General features: G+C 65.8%; 2 protein-coding genes across 6 annotated transcripts in view; both read left to right on the forward strand.

The window, feature by feature from the left end:
• The window catches only part of NAP1L4 (nucleosome assembly protein 1 like 4), a 42819-nt gene extending 41107 nt beyond the window's left edge, over positions 1–1712 (forward strand). For 4 of the 5 annotated variants that reach the window (XM_047690481.1, XM_047690482.1, XM_047690480.1 and 1 more), the window contains one exon: positions 534–1712. In XM_047690481.1, coding sequence (XP_047546437.1) covers positions 534–572 — 39 coding nt within the window. In that variant the 3' untranslated portion in view covers positions 573–1712. Of the gene's footprint in view, positions 1–350; positions 443–533 lie in introns of all 5 variants that reach the window. The other variant, XM_047690484.1, reaches the window with a different exon arrangement.
• Positions 1713–11802: 10090 nt separating this feature from the next.
• Positions 11803–12755, forward strand: PHLDA2 (pleckstrin homology like domain family A member 2). Its single transcript, XM_047693975.1, has 2 exons — positions 11803–12278; positions 12426–12755. Exon 1 carries the CDS (start codon positions 11872–11874, stop codon positions 12265–12267), a length of 396 nt encoding a protein of 131 aa, XP_047549931.1. The 5' UTR covers positions 11803–11871; the 3' UTR covers positions 12268–12278; positions 12426–12755.
• The last annotated feature ends 1682 nt before the right edge of the window (positions 12756–14437 follow it).

A 14437-nucleotide genomic window follows, 5' to 3' on the forward strand; every position in this document is an offset into this window, starting at 1 on the left:
GGAGGGGCCTGGGAGGACGGAGGCTGTGTGTGGGGCTGTTGGTGTGGCCTCCTGGCTGTGGGCTGCTGCGGGGGCTCGCGGAGCTACTCGGGCGCCTCGGCCCACCGCGGAGTGGCACCTTTTCATTTCAGGTGCTGAGCCTGCCTTGAGGCAGGGGACAGAAAGGGGAACCGGCTGGTGTGTCACGTGGGCAGAGTCGGGGGGCTTGCCTGAGACGCCGAGGCTGCCATGTCCCGTCGGAGTGTGGCTCCCCTGACAGTGATGCGTGTCCGTGACCCTGAGGCGCCCCTCCTTCCCGGTGCCTGGGCCATGGCTTACACTCCGGGCTCGTCCCCCAACAACAAGGGCAGCCCCGGTGAGACTGTTTCTGGGAAGTGGGCTGCTGTTTTGTTACTGCCGTAGAAGTACGTCTGCGGTAACCGTTTTTTCAGTAAGAACGAAGGTGGTAAATCGAGTCTTGGCTTGCGCTGTTGGTTGGAGGGAACGGGTTGAGGACACCAGTTTCCTAAAGTCCTGTCTTCTCTCGTTGACAGAAGGAGCCCAGCCAGCCCTCGGAGTGCAAACAGCAGTGAGGAGCGAGCGCCCCCCGGCGGTAGCGGCGGGACTTGTCGCGGCGGCCCCAGCACCGTAGCGGCGGTGCTGCCTTCTGACTTGTTTTCAAGTGCATGATTTCGACTTTAACTTTTTCTTTATCCTTATTATTTTGCTTAACCTGTACAGTGGCAACTTAAATGCATTTCAGAAATAGGAGGTTCGATTCCAGCACCCTCTATGGCCTTGGGTGCAGCCCAGTGGACTTTCCCAGGCCCTGCCTCCGGGAGGGGGCCCCACAGACCCCGGGGGAAGGGGGTGGCGGAAGGTCAGGCCATGCCAAGAGCAGATGTCGGGGGGCGGGGGTGGTTCCGGGGCCTCTAGACCCAGTCACGCCCCTCCGCGGTCGGACTGGATTCTTCTTCCCTTGAAGAGACCTGCGCGCTCTGTGTCTCCACCTCTCGGTCTCCTGTGCTCTACGGCCTCAGAAGAGCTGCTGGGCGTGGGGTCCTGTTCTCCGCACATCACTCCGTCTCTGGTTCTGTGTCCCTCGGGGTGCGGCAGGGGCGGCGGTGCGCCCCAGCCCTGAGGCACGAGTGTTTGTGGTTCATCCTCATATTTATTTATTCTTTCCTGCTGGGGAGGGCTTGGGACGCTTGCTGTCACTTGTCCTTACACTCTCAGGAACCGTGTGTGTGACGGGTGACCTGGCGACTCGCCCGGCGGGGGTGGTGGTGGCTCCCGGGGGAGCAAGGCCTGTGGAGAAGGAACCTCTTTCTGTCCTGCCTGCGGCTGAGGGCGGGAGCCCGTTTTCATGACATACAGACCGCCTGGCTCTGGGGGGTGGCAGGCCTGCGGGTGCAGGTGAGGGGCCGGGGCTGGGACGTGCCGCCGTCCTTCTCGTGTGTCCGTGTCAGGTTTTGCTTTCGCGCTGCTCCCACGTCTTGGCCCCGTGCTCGTCTTGTTCTAAAAGCCCTGGGTTCAGAGCGACCTGTTCTTGGCTGGCGTGTGGGGTTTCTGAGGGCGCGACCATGGCCTCTGGCAGCGGGGGACGTGTGTCCACACTGTGACCAGGCCTGTAGAGTGCTCGGCCTTACTTCTAATAACATTTGTAACTGAATACGGTGTTTCCAATTTGTACAGAATAGTTAGAATATTCTATTAAAGTTGTGAAACATGGAGCCAGCTCTGTGCGCAGTCTCTCTGTGGGAGGAGTGGGGTGGGGGGCGGCCCTGCCCACTCCGGCAGCTCTCGACCGTGGCTGTGCGGCCTCCTGAGCCCTGCAGACGGGCAGGCCCGGACTGGAGGCCTCTGCTCTTCCGCGTCAGCCGGTTCTCCGGAGAGGACTGCGTTTAGTTTGCCCCTGAGGCCTGCAGACCCACTTCACAGTCTGGGTGGACTTGGGGTCCCCCCGAGGAGTACACCATTTCTCTCGAGAGTTGGTGGGGCTGTACCTTGCAGATCCGGAAGGTTCCAGGAGGGGAAGTTCCTGCATAAAGCCCACTTCTGTCTGTCTGCTCACTGGTACATTCCCAGTGGAACCTCCGTTCCTTCCTGAGAGGGAGCGTCCCCCCAGAGACGGGTGTCGCACGAGCCCTTGCTCAGCACATGCCCGGGGGAGTGCAGCTGCCCAGCGAGGGTAAGCTCACAGCCGCGCCTCCCACGGGCCAGCCGCCGGTGCCCAGCTCACCCTGAGCCTGTCTAGGGGCCTGGCTTGTCCCTGGGAGTGGCCACATGAAGGAGCGGGAAGTGCTGCCCAAGGGTTCGGAACAGCCGGGCTTCCAGTGTGCCCCAGACAGCTAGAACCAGAACGTTCTCGGTTCTTGAAGTACTCGGCCCCCCACGCCCTACCCAAGAAGCCGGCGGGTGCCGGAGGTGCCTTGTTCCCACTGACACGGGATGAGAACCCCATCCCCCGAGGGCGGTCGGCAGAGAGGACACGTGAGCGCAGGGAGCACCTCTTGAGGGTGGGCCCCCGGACCTCCGGGGCAGCTTCTCATCCCTGTGGACCCTGACTGGCCAGGGCTCCCCAAGTTCTCCACGTGTCCTGTTGTCCTGGAGCGTCCAGAGTGCCAGCAGGGATGACGCACAGTGCTGTGCTCGGCGATGGTGGCGAGTTGGCAGGGACGGCTTCAGCTCTGGGAGCACCCGTCCTGCTGGCCCAGGGGTCACTGAGCATGACCTTTCCAGGGGATCCTCTCCCGCCGGCTCCTGAGCCTCCGCGGTGGGTGACGGAGGCGCCTTCACGGCAGCAACAGCACTGCTCGGCCTGAAGGCTGCGGGGCCTCACCGAAGAGATGCGGGGCACGTGGGACGAGCGCCCTCGGATCGGCGCAGCGCGGGCTGGCGCGGTGCTAGGGGCCCCAGGGGCCGGGCTCTGGTGGAGCCCCCTCCGCCCAGCGGCTCCTAGGGATTCTCCGAAAGTCGACATTTGTTGCCTGGGCTGGAGTCCACGCCACGCGCGTACGCAGGGCGCCTGGCCGGCGTGTGCTGCAGTGGCGTGGGACGGCGGGGCTGGGGGAGCCTGTGCCTTTCCTCGGAGACTGGACGAGTACGTGCCGCCGGCCCGTGGCGGACGTGGGCTATGCCTGAGAGTGTGGTCCTGAGGAGCCGCCAGCGGGCAGCCCTGTGTGGACTCTCGTCCGCGGCGGCTCCCTTTAGAGTCTGGCGAGAGCCGCCGGCCGCCTGGGCTCCGTGGGAGCTGCAGCTGGGCTTGCTGGCTCTCCGCAGCGACCTGCACGGTGTGGTGCGGTGAGGGCAGACCGGGCGTGTTTTCTCGTCGGACCAGCCCGGACGGACGGTGGGAGGGTGTCTGGATGGTGGCTGTCTCTGGAGGCCCTGGGTCTTGTTTCTCTGCGGGAGAACAAGAGTGTGAGTGTCACCACCACCCCCGTGCGGCTTCCATCGCGGAGCTCGGTCCCTGGGGCCTGCAGGGCCTCGGCCTGGCGTATCTGGATGGCAAGACTCCAGCTCGAAGCCCTGAGAAGCTGTGCCTTCCCCCACCATCCCTTGTGGCACTGCCTCCTGTCACAGCTCGGCCTGTCCACAGAGCTGTCCGCTGGCCAAGGAGCCTGGCATCCGTCCTCCATTCGGGCCTCTGCTGGCAGCCCAGGGAGCCTGCCGGAGGCTCTGTGGGGTCGTTCAGGCCTTGCTGCTTGTGCTGGAGAGGCCCAGAGCCGCCAGGAGCCAGTGGGGAAGGGGGCGCTTGCAGCGGCTGTTCCGGGCGATTGCTGGCTCTGCATGGGTCAGGCCTCTGTCCCCACTGACCCCCCTGAATTGCCTGGAGCCACCTTTGCGTCCCCCTTCTGGGCTGGGCCACCACGATGCTTTTCAGAGGGTTCCAATGACCGTCCAGGGCCACCTTTCATCCCCATGGGCTCTGCGGCCCGCACTCTCCTTTCCCCTGCACTCTCTCCTTAAACTAACTGTCCTGCACGAGATTGGGCCCAGCTGCCAGGCCTGTCCTCGCTGGTTTGCCCACCTCTGCGCCCTAACCTGTGCGGGCGGCTCGGTGCCGGCGGAGTGCAGGGCACACACCCAAAGTGGAAGGGTCCCAGCCTTGGCTGGGGGAAGCCAGATACAAAGAAGGGCCTGCAGACGACTCATTGTTGTGGCTTCTGGAGGCTGTGGGATGGCCGGGGCCGCGGTGGCAGGGTGACCAGGACACCCCCCGGGAGACAGGGACTCTGGGAACTGCTTCACTTGGGAGTGTCTGGTTGTATATGTGTAAACTCTGCCTCAGTGAAGCTACTTTCTCAGCAGTGCCCCCGAGTTGGGGGTCAGTCCACTTAAAATTCTGGTTTTCCTCTGGGTAAGTTAGGAATCGTGGCCACCCAGGGCCAGGTGGGTGGCAGAGGTCACCCACACCTCGTCTACACCTGTGGCAGGTGGCTCTGTGTGTCCACATCGTCCCTCATCTGCAGCGCCTGCCCCACACCCAGCTAGTGGCCAGCAGTCCCACTCCCCTGAGTGCCAGCCCGAGTCAGCCCTGTGGCTTGTGCTCCCAGAGAGCGCCCGGGCCCGGGGAGGTGAGGCCCAGACGTCAGCCGGCCTGTCTCGGTCGATCTGCCGGTCTCTGGCCCACTCTGCTCAGGGGTCTTCCCTGTCTCCTCTGCCCCCGAGTGCACAGTGGGTGATGGGGAGCAACACAGGGTCACTGCAGAGGAGAGCCTAGGGCAACAGTGGGAGACGTGCCCTCTGATCTGACCCTTCGCTGCACAGCCCAGGAAGGGCTCCGCCCGAGAGCACTGTGCCCGGCGTGGGCCACCCTCGGCTCCGTGCCAGCCTCGCCCTTAGCCACGGCTGATTTGGCCCCTGCCTTGACGCTCTTTCAAGCGGAGGAACTGGCCGCTTTTCTCTACAGACAGGCACACCCCCTGCTCCAGCCGCCAAGCACAGCCTGTCGGTGGGGGAGCCCCAGGCACCCCAGACTCAGCTACCGGGCCTCCCACCCACCAGGAGATGCTGGCAGGCAGTAGCCCCCAGTGCCAGGGGCTCCAGGACCCTCAGCTGACCCCGGCTGGACTTTCCATTCTTCTGAATTTAGTGTGATCCTCCTCGTTGGCCAGGGACCCCCTCACCACCAGAGGCCACAGTGGTGGGGGAAGCCTACATTCCCAGGTGGGTGAGGCCTAGACACCTCCTTGAGGCCAAGTCACCTTGGTGCACCAGGGCGGAGCCCCTGTCCACCTCCAGGATGTCACCATGGTGCCACTCGCGGGGCCAGCAGGGCCCAGCTGACTCAGCTCAGGGAGGGTGGCGGCCGGATGTTCCTTTCCCTGACAGCCCAGCAGGCTTGCCTGGCCCGGCTGGGCTTCTGTAGGCCCTGGAGACATGGGGTGCCCCTTCCCACACACGGGCCGGGGACTTCCCGAAGCCCAGGAGTGTCAGTGAAGCTCCCTGGGTCTCAGCTTCTGCTTCTGGAACACGGGGAGAACCCTCCCTCCCAGGCACAGGCCAGAGACCTCAGGAGAGAAAGCCCAGGGCACATGGCTGCAGCCGCCTCCCTTCCCAAAGCCATGGTCCAGGCAGAGCTGCCCACGTGGGTCCTCCCCATTGCCTGCCAGTGTGGAGCCGGGCGGGGCGTGGTGGGGGGGTGTGCTTGGGGACGGGAAGGCCTCTGGGACACAGGCCAGCAGGGAGGCTGTTGGGTCCCTACCTGACCCCATTTCTGGCAGGGGCTGGAAGTTCCCAGGAGAGCTCCCGTCCTGGAGAGAGGAGCGCCGAGCAGAGGAGGGGGCTGGGAGGTGCTCCCCCCAGCACAGCCCTGGGAGGAGGACAGGGGGGACCCGCAGCAGCTCTGGGAAGTGTGGGGCTGGGGTTCACTGTTAGAGGCTTCTGGCCTCCAGATCTAGGAGGGGATCGATGTGTGTTGTTCCCGGCCGTGGGATGTGTGGTGCTGTCCCCGTAGCCCAGGACACTCACGAAGGTGGTCGCTGGCGTCCAGGTAAGGCGCTCAGAGTTGGGGGTGGCAGCGGGGGTGGGAGGATGGGTGGGGCCTGGAGGGAGTGCCATCGGAGTGGCGGGCGCTGTTTGGAGTGGTTGCTGGGGGACCCTGAGGAACCTGGGCCACGACACCCAGCCCCTCAGGCACTTGGGAGTGGGGAGCTGGGGTGGGGCCTGGTGACAGCAGGGCCACATGCAGAGAGCTTTGAGACTTCGGTGCCCACAGGCTGCTGGTGCAGAGGAAGTGGCGAGGAGTCCCCACCCGGAAGAGGGGCACCTCCGTCTCCCACGGGTCCTCGACCGCTCAGCCCCCATGTCCACCTGCACCGGGCAGCGTTTCTGACTTCAGAGCCGCGCAGAGCACGCTGAACTCTCCCTGGTCCTCGCCTGGGGAAGGCCCGGTGCTGCGGAGAACTCCTGCACATCCTTGCAAAGCCGGCGCGGAAGTCCCTAGTGGTCTCTGGAAAGCCTCGACCTCATCAGCCAGAGCCAGCTCATGCCCCCACTCTGCTGGACCGTCTCTGCCACCAGACGGCGTGACGGGCCGAGGCCGGCAGCCCGTCGCGGGGCTAGGGCCTGTGCTAGTGTCGGCGTGGGGAATTGGAACAAAGGAACAAAGGAGGGTTCTGAGACCAGAAGAGGAATCAGGGGTCTGGCAGCACTGGGGGAGGGTCCTTCCTGCTCCTCCTGCTGCTGCTGGGGGCCCCGGTGTCCCTGGGCTGTGGCCCCTCCTCCCTCTCTCGGAAGGGCACGGACCGCATTCGGGGCCCACCCAGATATTCGGGGGTGATCTCTCGGTCCTCAGTCGCATCTTCCGACACATTAGGCAGTAGTGACTCTGACCCCATGAAGTCCTGTCCACCGGTTCCATGGACAGGACGCCCCAGGTTTGCCCGCAGGGTTGGAGAAAAGTTGCACGAGTGCCGGCTGCCCAGCACGTTCGGGTGGGAGTGGGAGCTGGCCGGTGGGCGGTCTCAGAGCTGCCGCGGTTCACGAGCAGCCCACCTCTTGCAGCCTGTCCCGTGACCTTGTGCGCGCGTGTGCGCAGCCCAGGAACGTTCACGTGGCCTCGTTTGTCGCTTCTGAGAATCGCCTAACGCTGCGCCCCCTGAGCACCGACGGGGGGACCCGCGGAGGACTGCCTGGGACGCGGGTCGCAGAGAACAGCATGGGGCCGCGTCTCCCTGTTAGGGAACACGGCAGGCTCCTGCCAGGGCACACGTGCGTGTTCACGTGTAAATACATTTAACTGGCAAAATACACAGAAACGTACCGTCTTCCCTGTCTGAGCGCGCGGCTTGGGCACGAAGCACATTCACACTGTTGTGCGGCCGTCCCCACCGCCCCTGTGCAAATCCTTCCCATCTTCCCAAAGGGAAACTGTGCCTGTGAGACACTGACCCCATCCCTCCCCCGGCCCCAGCGCCCACCGTTCACCCTCTGTCCCCCGAGACACCGACCACCATCCCGGCCCCAGCACTCACTGTCCACTCTCCATCCCCCTGAGACACCGACCCTTTTCCCTCCCCTGGCCCTGGCGCCCACTGTCCACCCTCTGTCCCCCTGAGACACCAACCCTTGTCCAGCCCCAGGGCCCACCATCCACTCCGACCCCCAGCCCCAGAGCCCACCGTCCATTCTCCATCCACCTGAGCCACCGACCCCTGTCCCTCCCCTGGCCCCGGTGCCCACCGTCCACTTTCCGTCCCCCTGAGACCCCGACCCCCAGCCCCGGAGCCCACCGTCCACTCTCCGTCCCCCTGAGACACCGATCCCCCCTCCCCCTGGCACCCACCATTCACTCTCTGTGCCTGTGAATCTGGAGACTCTAGGGACCCATCTGGGTGGGATCCTGAAGTATTTGTCCTTCTGTGTCTGGCCTGTTTGACTCTGCATCACGTCCCCCAGCTCCATCCAGCTGTGGCCGGTGTCAGCGTGTCCCTCCGTGTTCAGCCTGAGGGACAGTCCAGTGTATGGACAGACCACGTCCTGTGACTCCATTCATTTGTCAACGGACGTGGGTTGCTTCCCATTTGGGGACCAGTCTACCTGCTTGGGGGCAGGAGTGAGAGTCCCCTCAGGCAGCCGTGTGGGACCCTTGGGTAACCAATAGTAAGCAGTCCACCTTTGGGGGGCGGAGTGGACAGGCACAGATGTCCCTTCTGTCCTGTGATGATGCAGCCTGGGGGCCTGCAAGGGCTGACACCATCCAGACGGCGGCGGCCACAGCTTGTCCATCTCTGCTCTCACTCCCTGTATTTTGTGCATCCTCGTTTCATTCAGGCTTCCAGAAAGATCCTGTGTCCCCGTGAAACAGGCCCTGGGCAGTCTGCCCGTAGTGTGGGCATGCCTGTCGGCTCCTGCTCCTCTCCCCAACCTGGCCCTGGCCCCCCAGCCCCCCAGCCCCGACCCCTCCCTGATTATCTCTGACAAGCATGCAGAGCCCCCACTGACTTCAGTTGCTCTGAACAGTCACATTTCTGGGACAATGAGGTCAATGCTTTTTAGGTCCACGTTTCCCAGAACCTTTCCTGAGCACCTGGGCTGGGGCCTGGGGGGCCCCACAGTCTGCGACCCTGTCCCTGCATTCCAGGAGCTGAGCGAGGTAGTGCAGGATGGATAGGAGCTTGCCCGGGGCCAAGGAGGAGAAAGGTGCTCTGGGCAGGGGCCGTGTTTCTCATTGACGAGCGTCTCATGTGGAGGCCCACCTGTCAGACTCCTGCTGAGGCCCCCGAGAACCAGAGAGGGGGACAGGGACACAGCTCTGCTGCTGAAACCAGGCTGACAGTGAAAGTCAGGATGACACCCGCCTCCCGCCCTCGGGCCTCTCCCTTTTCCCAGGTTCCCGATGGGAGGAGAGAGATCAAGGGCGGGCCTGATGGCAGGCAGCGGTGGCCAATGGGCCGTGTCAGCCTCAGGTCAGGTGGCATCAGGCCACCTCCCAGGTGTGTGGACTTCCCCCACCCTCCTGGGGTTCACACTGGAGCCACCACCGGGACCCCAAGGCCCAGCAGTTGCATAGTTGGTGGGAGTAGGCCTTAGGGTATGCTCTGACGATCCGAGGGGACTTCCTGGAGGGGGTTGGGGAGACAGTCTCCCAGACAGGGGAAGCAGGGAGGCCCACCCCGGGGCTGTTCTGAGCACCGCCTCCCACAGAAAGAGGGTGGTATCGAGCCCGGGGCACCTGGGCTGCCCTGGGCTGCCGTGACGCATGGCTTCCTCACAGGCCGCTGTTCCCAGGCTGGTTGGGCGAGAGCCTCCGGGGCTCGGCCTCTCATGGCTGCATGGATGAGCTCACGAGGGGCGTTTTGGAGAGGTGCCATCATTCTGTCTGGGCCGTCTGACGTCCTCACCCAGCCGGACGGGACAGCAAGGGTCCCTGGCCGGATGTTTGGGGACTAGCCTGTCTGCCTGGCGGCAGGAGCGGGTATCCCCCCCCCAGGCAGGCTGTGCGTGAATCCCGGATGCGACCCTTGGATAAATATTAGTAAACTTGGCTCTGACCTACACTGCCTGACGCCACCAATGGGAGGCAAAGCCTGTTCATTTGGGTGGGGCTACTTCCTGCCCCGGGGCCTTGGGGTGCACAGGCTGGCAGCAGGACCCTCAGCTGAGGCCCTAACTTCTCTGAGACCCCGCCCTCCGTTCCCTGCAAATCTAAGGAAGTGACCCCAGCAGCCCCCACCTTGTTGGGGGACCAACGGGGGCAAAGAGGGCAAATGAGGCCCCTGTCTCTCCAGCGGGTGGCTGGATGTCCAGCACCCATGTGGCCAAGAAAGCTGGTGGGCCGCAGCTCCCCATGGGGTGCAGGCCGAATCCGCAGCAGGGCCCCCACTGCGCTGCGGGAAGCTGTCTCCCTGCTGGGTCCTCTGGGCTCCTGGCCACCAAATGGCTCAGGGAGGGAGCTCCTCCGAAAGGTCCTCCCTTGGGGTTACAAGGGCAGTGCTTTGCGTCCTCCTCATCCCTCCCAACTCCCTGCCCCAGAGGGTCCTCCCGATGGGCCTACTGGGGGGCGGGCACGGGGCCCTCTCCTGGCTCCAGGCTCATGCTTCTTAGCTGGGAGCAGGAGCCGGCGGCGGCAGGTGGCCCACGGGGCCTCTGCTGGCCCAGGGCAGGGGCTGTTGCTAGTGAAGCTGCCTGGGTGGGCCCAGCTCCTGACCCCCAACCATCTGGGAACCCCGCCCAGGCTGCCCTGCCCCAGGGTCTCCCTCCCAGGTTGGAGGCCAAGGCTCCTCCCAGCTCCCTGTGACGCCCACTTGTCAGAGCACCCCCCAGGTCGCTGGCCCGCCAACGTTCTGGAGAGGCCTGGCCAGTGGGAGGCAAGGAGATGCGGCCTCACCTCGCCTCACTGGGCACCCCTGGTTTGGGGGCCCCCCAGCCCCTTCCTCCTACTCAGTCTGTTCCTCTAGTACCTCAAGCCCCCCCGCCTCTTCTTACCCCGGCCCCTCCCCTCCCACCAGGCCCCTCCTCCCTAAGGCCTCCCTTCTCTGTGAAATGGGGCTGAGAAGAGCACCCCTGGGCAGCTCCGCAGGCACCGCCCCCTCCCCTTGGACTCCTTCAAGCTGTCCTCGTGGCCCCAGGCCCCCAGGGCCCCCTTCCTGAGGGCAGGCAGGGCTCCCGTCCTCAGGTTCCTAGCCCAAGCCCCTCGTCCCAGCCGGTGACCCTGAAGGGCCGGGGTTTTGGACTGCCTTCCGCGAGGTTGGGGGACTTCCCAGGCCACGCGGCAGGGGTGGCTGGGGCAGGGTCAGTTCAGCTGCGGGGCGGCTTCCTGAACCTGCACCGGCCGGTCCTGCGCTCTCCCCCAGCCAGCGCGAAAACTTTTTGAAGCAGGGACCTGGGTTTTCCTCCGCACCTGCACCTGCGCTGCAACCTTGTCCCTGCCCGCCAGGGCACCCGGGCCCTTCCTGTTCGGTGTGCAGTCCTTTCCCAGGGTCACAGCTAGGTGGGGGTGTTGGAAAGTGGGTGTCTTGAAGAGGCCCTGGCCGCCGGGGACCCTCTCCGGGTCTCCACCCCCACCCCTGGGAACCGGGCGGGGCCAGCCGTCAGTCCTGCTCCTATAAAAGGGAGACAGTAAATGAAAAGCCCGCCCCCCGTTCCTACTGGAAAGCATGACTCAGCCGCCCCCACCGCCCGCCCCAGGCTGAGCCTCCAGCGCCAGCAGAGAGCTTTCGGCACCCACAGGGCCTTTCGGAGGCCCCTCCCCCCTGGGGGGGTGCAGGCGGGGGCCAGCGGCAGGAGGGCGCGAGAAGGACAGGACCCCAGGGAGGGAGGAGGCTCCCTCACGTTTACGGGGCACTGTCCCTGCGTCCCTCATCGAACAGAAGTGTTACTGTCCCCACTTCACGGAGGAAAAAGCAGGCTCACAGCACCCGCTCTCCGCGTCGGCCTGGCCCCGGGGTGGGGAAGACGGAAGGTCCGGCCAGGGGCGCCCGCGGGGGTGGAGGTGGGAGAGCAGGCCGGCCGGGCAGGGCCATCGGAGGGTCTCCCCGGGAAGGGCCCTCGGGCGCGCGAGGACTAGCTGCCCGGGCGCCTGGAGGAGGGTGGGGGTCCGGGCCCCGCGGACTCCCCGCCCTGGGCCGGCCCCGTCCCCCGGCGGTTCCCGGGGCTCCCCGGCGGTGAGTCACCGCGGGCAGGGCCGGCCGCAGCGCATTCCTCCGCGGGGCCGGCGTCCGGGGCGGGGTGGGACCGCGAGTCACCCCACGGGGCCGGGGCCGGGCGTCGGAGGAACAGGAGCGGAGCGCGCGGCCTCCCGCGGCCGCGGACGGCGGGGGCGCGGTCTCCGGGGCAGGGGGTGGGGCGCGGGCGGGGCCTCGGCGCGGGGGCGGGGCCGGGCCCAGGCGGGGCCCCATAAAGGCGGCGCCGGGCGCTCCGGGGCGCACCGTCCGCGCCGCCGCCATGAGGACGCCGGGCGAGGTGCTGCGCGAGGGCGAGCTGGAGAAGCGCAGCGACAGCCTGTTCCAGCTGTGGAAGAAGAAGCGCGGCGTGCTCACGCCCGACCGCCTGCGCCTGTTCCCCGCCGGGCCCGGCGCGCGCCCCAAGGAGCTGCGCTTCCACTCCATCCTCAAGGTGGACTGCGTGGAGCGCACCGGCAAGTACGTCTACTTCACCATCGTCACCACCGACCGCAAGGAGATCGACTTCCGCTGCGCGGGCGAGAGCTGCTGGAACGCGGCCATCACGCTGGCGCTCATCGACTTCCAGAACCGCCGCGCCCTGCAGGACTTCCGCAGCCGCCAGGAGCGCGCCGCGCCCGCCGCGCCCCCCGAGCCCCGGCCGGCCCGCGCGCCCTGAGCGCCGCCGCGGTGAGTGCCGGCCGTCGCGGGGAGGCCGTCGCGCGGGGGACCGCGGCCGCGTGTCCGCGCGCGGGGCCCCGGGGGGACCCTCCGCCGGCGGGACCCCGGCCGCTCGCCGCGCGCCCTAACCGCCTGCTCTCCCTCCACCCCCTCCAGGAGCCGCGCACTGGACGAGTCGGGCCGACGCGGGGCCGCGCCGCCGGCAGGAAACCCGGGGGGCGCCCGGGACTGCGGGGGACCTGGGCGGGCCGCCCGCCCACTGACCACAGTGAGGACAAAGGCCGGGAGCCGTGTCCCTGACCCACACGGAAGGATCTTCCCACGCGGAGCCACAGAGCCTCGGCCCGCTGAGCGGGCGCCTTAAATTATCAGACTATCTATGTATTTATTTGGGTGGTTATCATGGAACTACCTGTCGTAATATTTCGTTTTTGCATCAATGTGTTCATCCCAAATAAACTGCTTGATCTGTTCCCTTTTCTACCAGCCCAGGCGTGGTGCCGTGAGCTTCCTGCGGCGGGTTGGAGGCCCTTCCCGTGGGCGTCGGGTGGGGGTGGGGAGAGCCACCACCCTGGCGTCTGAAGGGCACAGGGAGAGCACTCTGAATGAGCGCAGTGTCATCTGCACGGCCCTGTTCACACCCTCCTTGCCAAGCAGCCTCTCCCGAGGCTGGGAAGTGCCCCGAGGTTTGGCCCCAGCTGACTTCTGCTCCTGGGTGTGCCACGGGAGGACGGGAGGCTGGAAGGACGGGGCTGGTGCTTGCCCAGGGAGGTCATTCAAACTGAGGTCTGTGCACCTCCCCTGCCCGCAGACCCCCACTACCGCCCACCACCCACTCGCCACCTGCCCCGCAGCCCTCTGGAAGGAAGCCTCAGGGCTCTGCTCGCTTGCCGGTCTGCGCTCCCCTTCACCCCACCCCACCCTGTGGCCACAGCCGCTCCTGGCCATGCGGCCGCCAGGTCCTGCTGGCCGGCACCCACCGTGTGCTTCTGGGCAAGTAAGGGGAGGCCTGGGCCATTCCCCCTGGTTGGCAGCTGACAAGCCAGCAGCCTCTGCCCTGCCCGCCCAGCTGCCTCCTCTGGGCTTGGCGGAGACAGTGTGTTCGGGGCTGCCCGGTGGGGAGGACTCAGGAGGTGAGTTCCTCCAGCCGCTGGTGATGAGCCAGCCAGAGGACAGAAGAACAGGACATTGTTCTCGGCCTGCTGAGGGGAAACTTCATTTCGGGGACCTTTCTAGCGGAAAGGATGTCAGGGGTGGGAGGCATTGGAGTGGGGAGTGAAGAACCAAAATTGGGCCCTAAAGTCTTGTCACTCACACTGGACGCAGGGGAGCCCCGTGGGCCTCCTTGCTGGGTCTCAGGGCTGACTGGGGCGAGGGAGTGGGCGGGCTTTTGCCCCTTCGCTGGGAAGCCGGAGGGAACCATCCCTTGTGGGGCGCCTGGGGCCTCTGTCTGTTAAGCGTTTGCCTTCTGCTCAGGTCATGGTTCTAGCATCCTGGGATCGAGCCCCGCTGCTGGGCCCCTGCCGGCCCCTGTGGGTCTGCTTCTCCCTCTCCCTCTGCCTACCGCTCCCCTGCCTGTGCTTGCGCGCTGTCAAATGAATAAAATCTCCAACAAGAGGAGCCATTCCTTGCAAGGAATTTTCTCCTGAACGCGACCTGTGTTTGGGGGAGGGGTTCCTCTGGAGAAGTGGAGAGAGAGTGGCCCCGGGGCCTGCACGGGCTTCAGATCCACCCCCGTCCCGCCCAGACCTTTATGGGGACTAAGGGTCAGTCAAACTCAGGGTGAGAACCCCGTCCCCCATGGAGTTCACACAGAAGCTGGTCTGGTCTGAGCTCTTGGGCCAGGAGAGTTGACGGACCTCTGCTCTCTGCGGTCCCTCTGGTCGGGACCGCGGAATTCTGGGGTTGGGGGTCCCGAGTTGTAACAACCAGTTTTCCAGGCAGCCTGTGTGTGGGGCGGGTGGGGGGTGACCTTCATGGTTTCAGGGTCGCCTGCCCCTGCTACTGGATTGTTCTCCCTGGACTGGTCATGCTGGCCTCCCCTGCCTAGTGCCCCTCTCCCCAGAGCGGGGGGTGGGGTGGTGAAGGAGGAGGGACGGGGCTCCCCAGCTCTCATGACTTGCTGCCTGGCTCCACCCACCAGGCGCCCCACCAGGGAGTGCGGGCCG

The sequence above is a fragment of the Lutra lutra genome, chromosome 10 (assembly GCF_902655055.1).
Source record: "Lutra lutra chromosome 10, mLutLut1.2, whole genome shotgun sequence".
Lineage (NCBI taxonomy): Eukaryota > Metazoa > Chordata > Mammalia > Carnivora > Mustelidae > Lutra > Lutra lutra.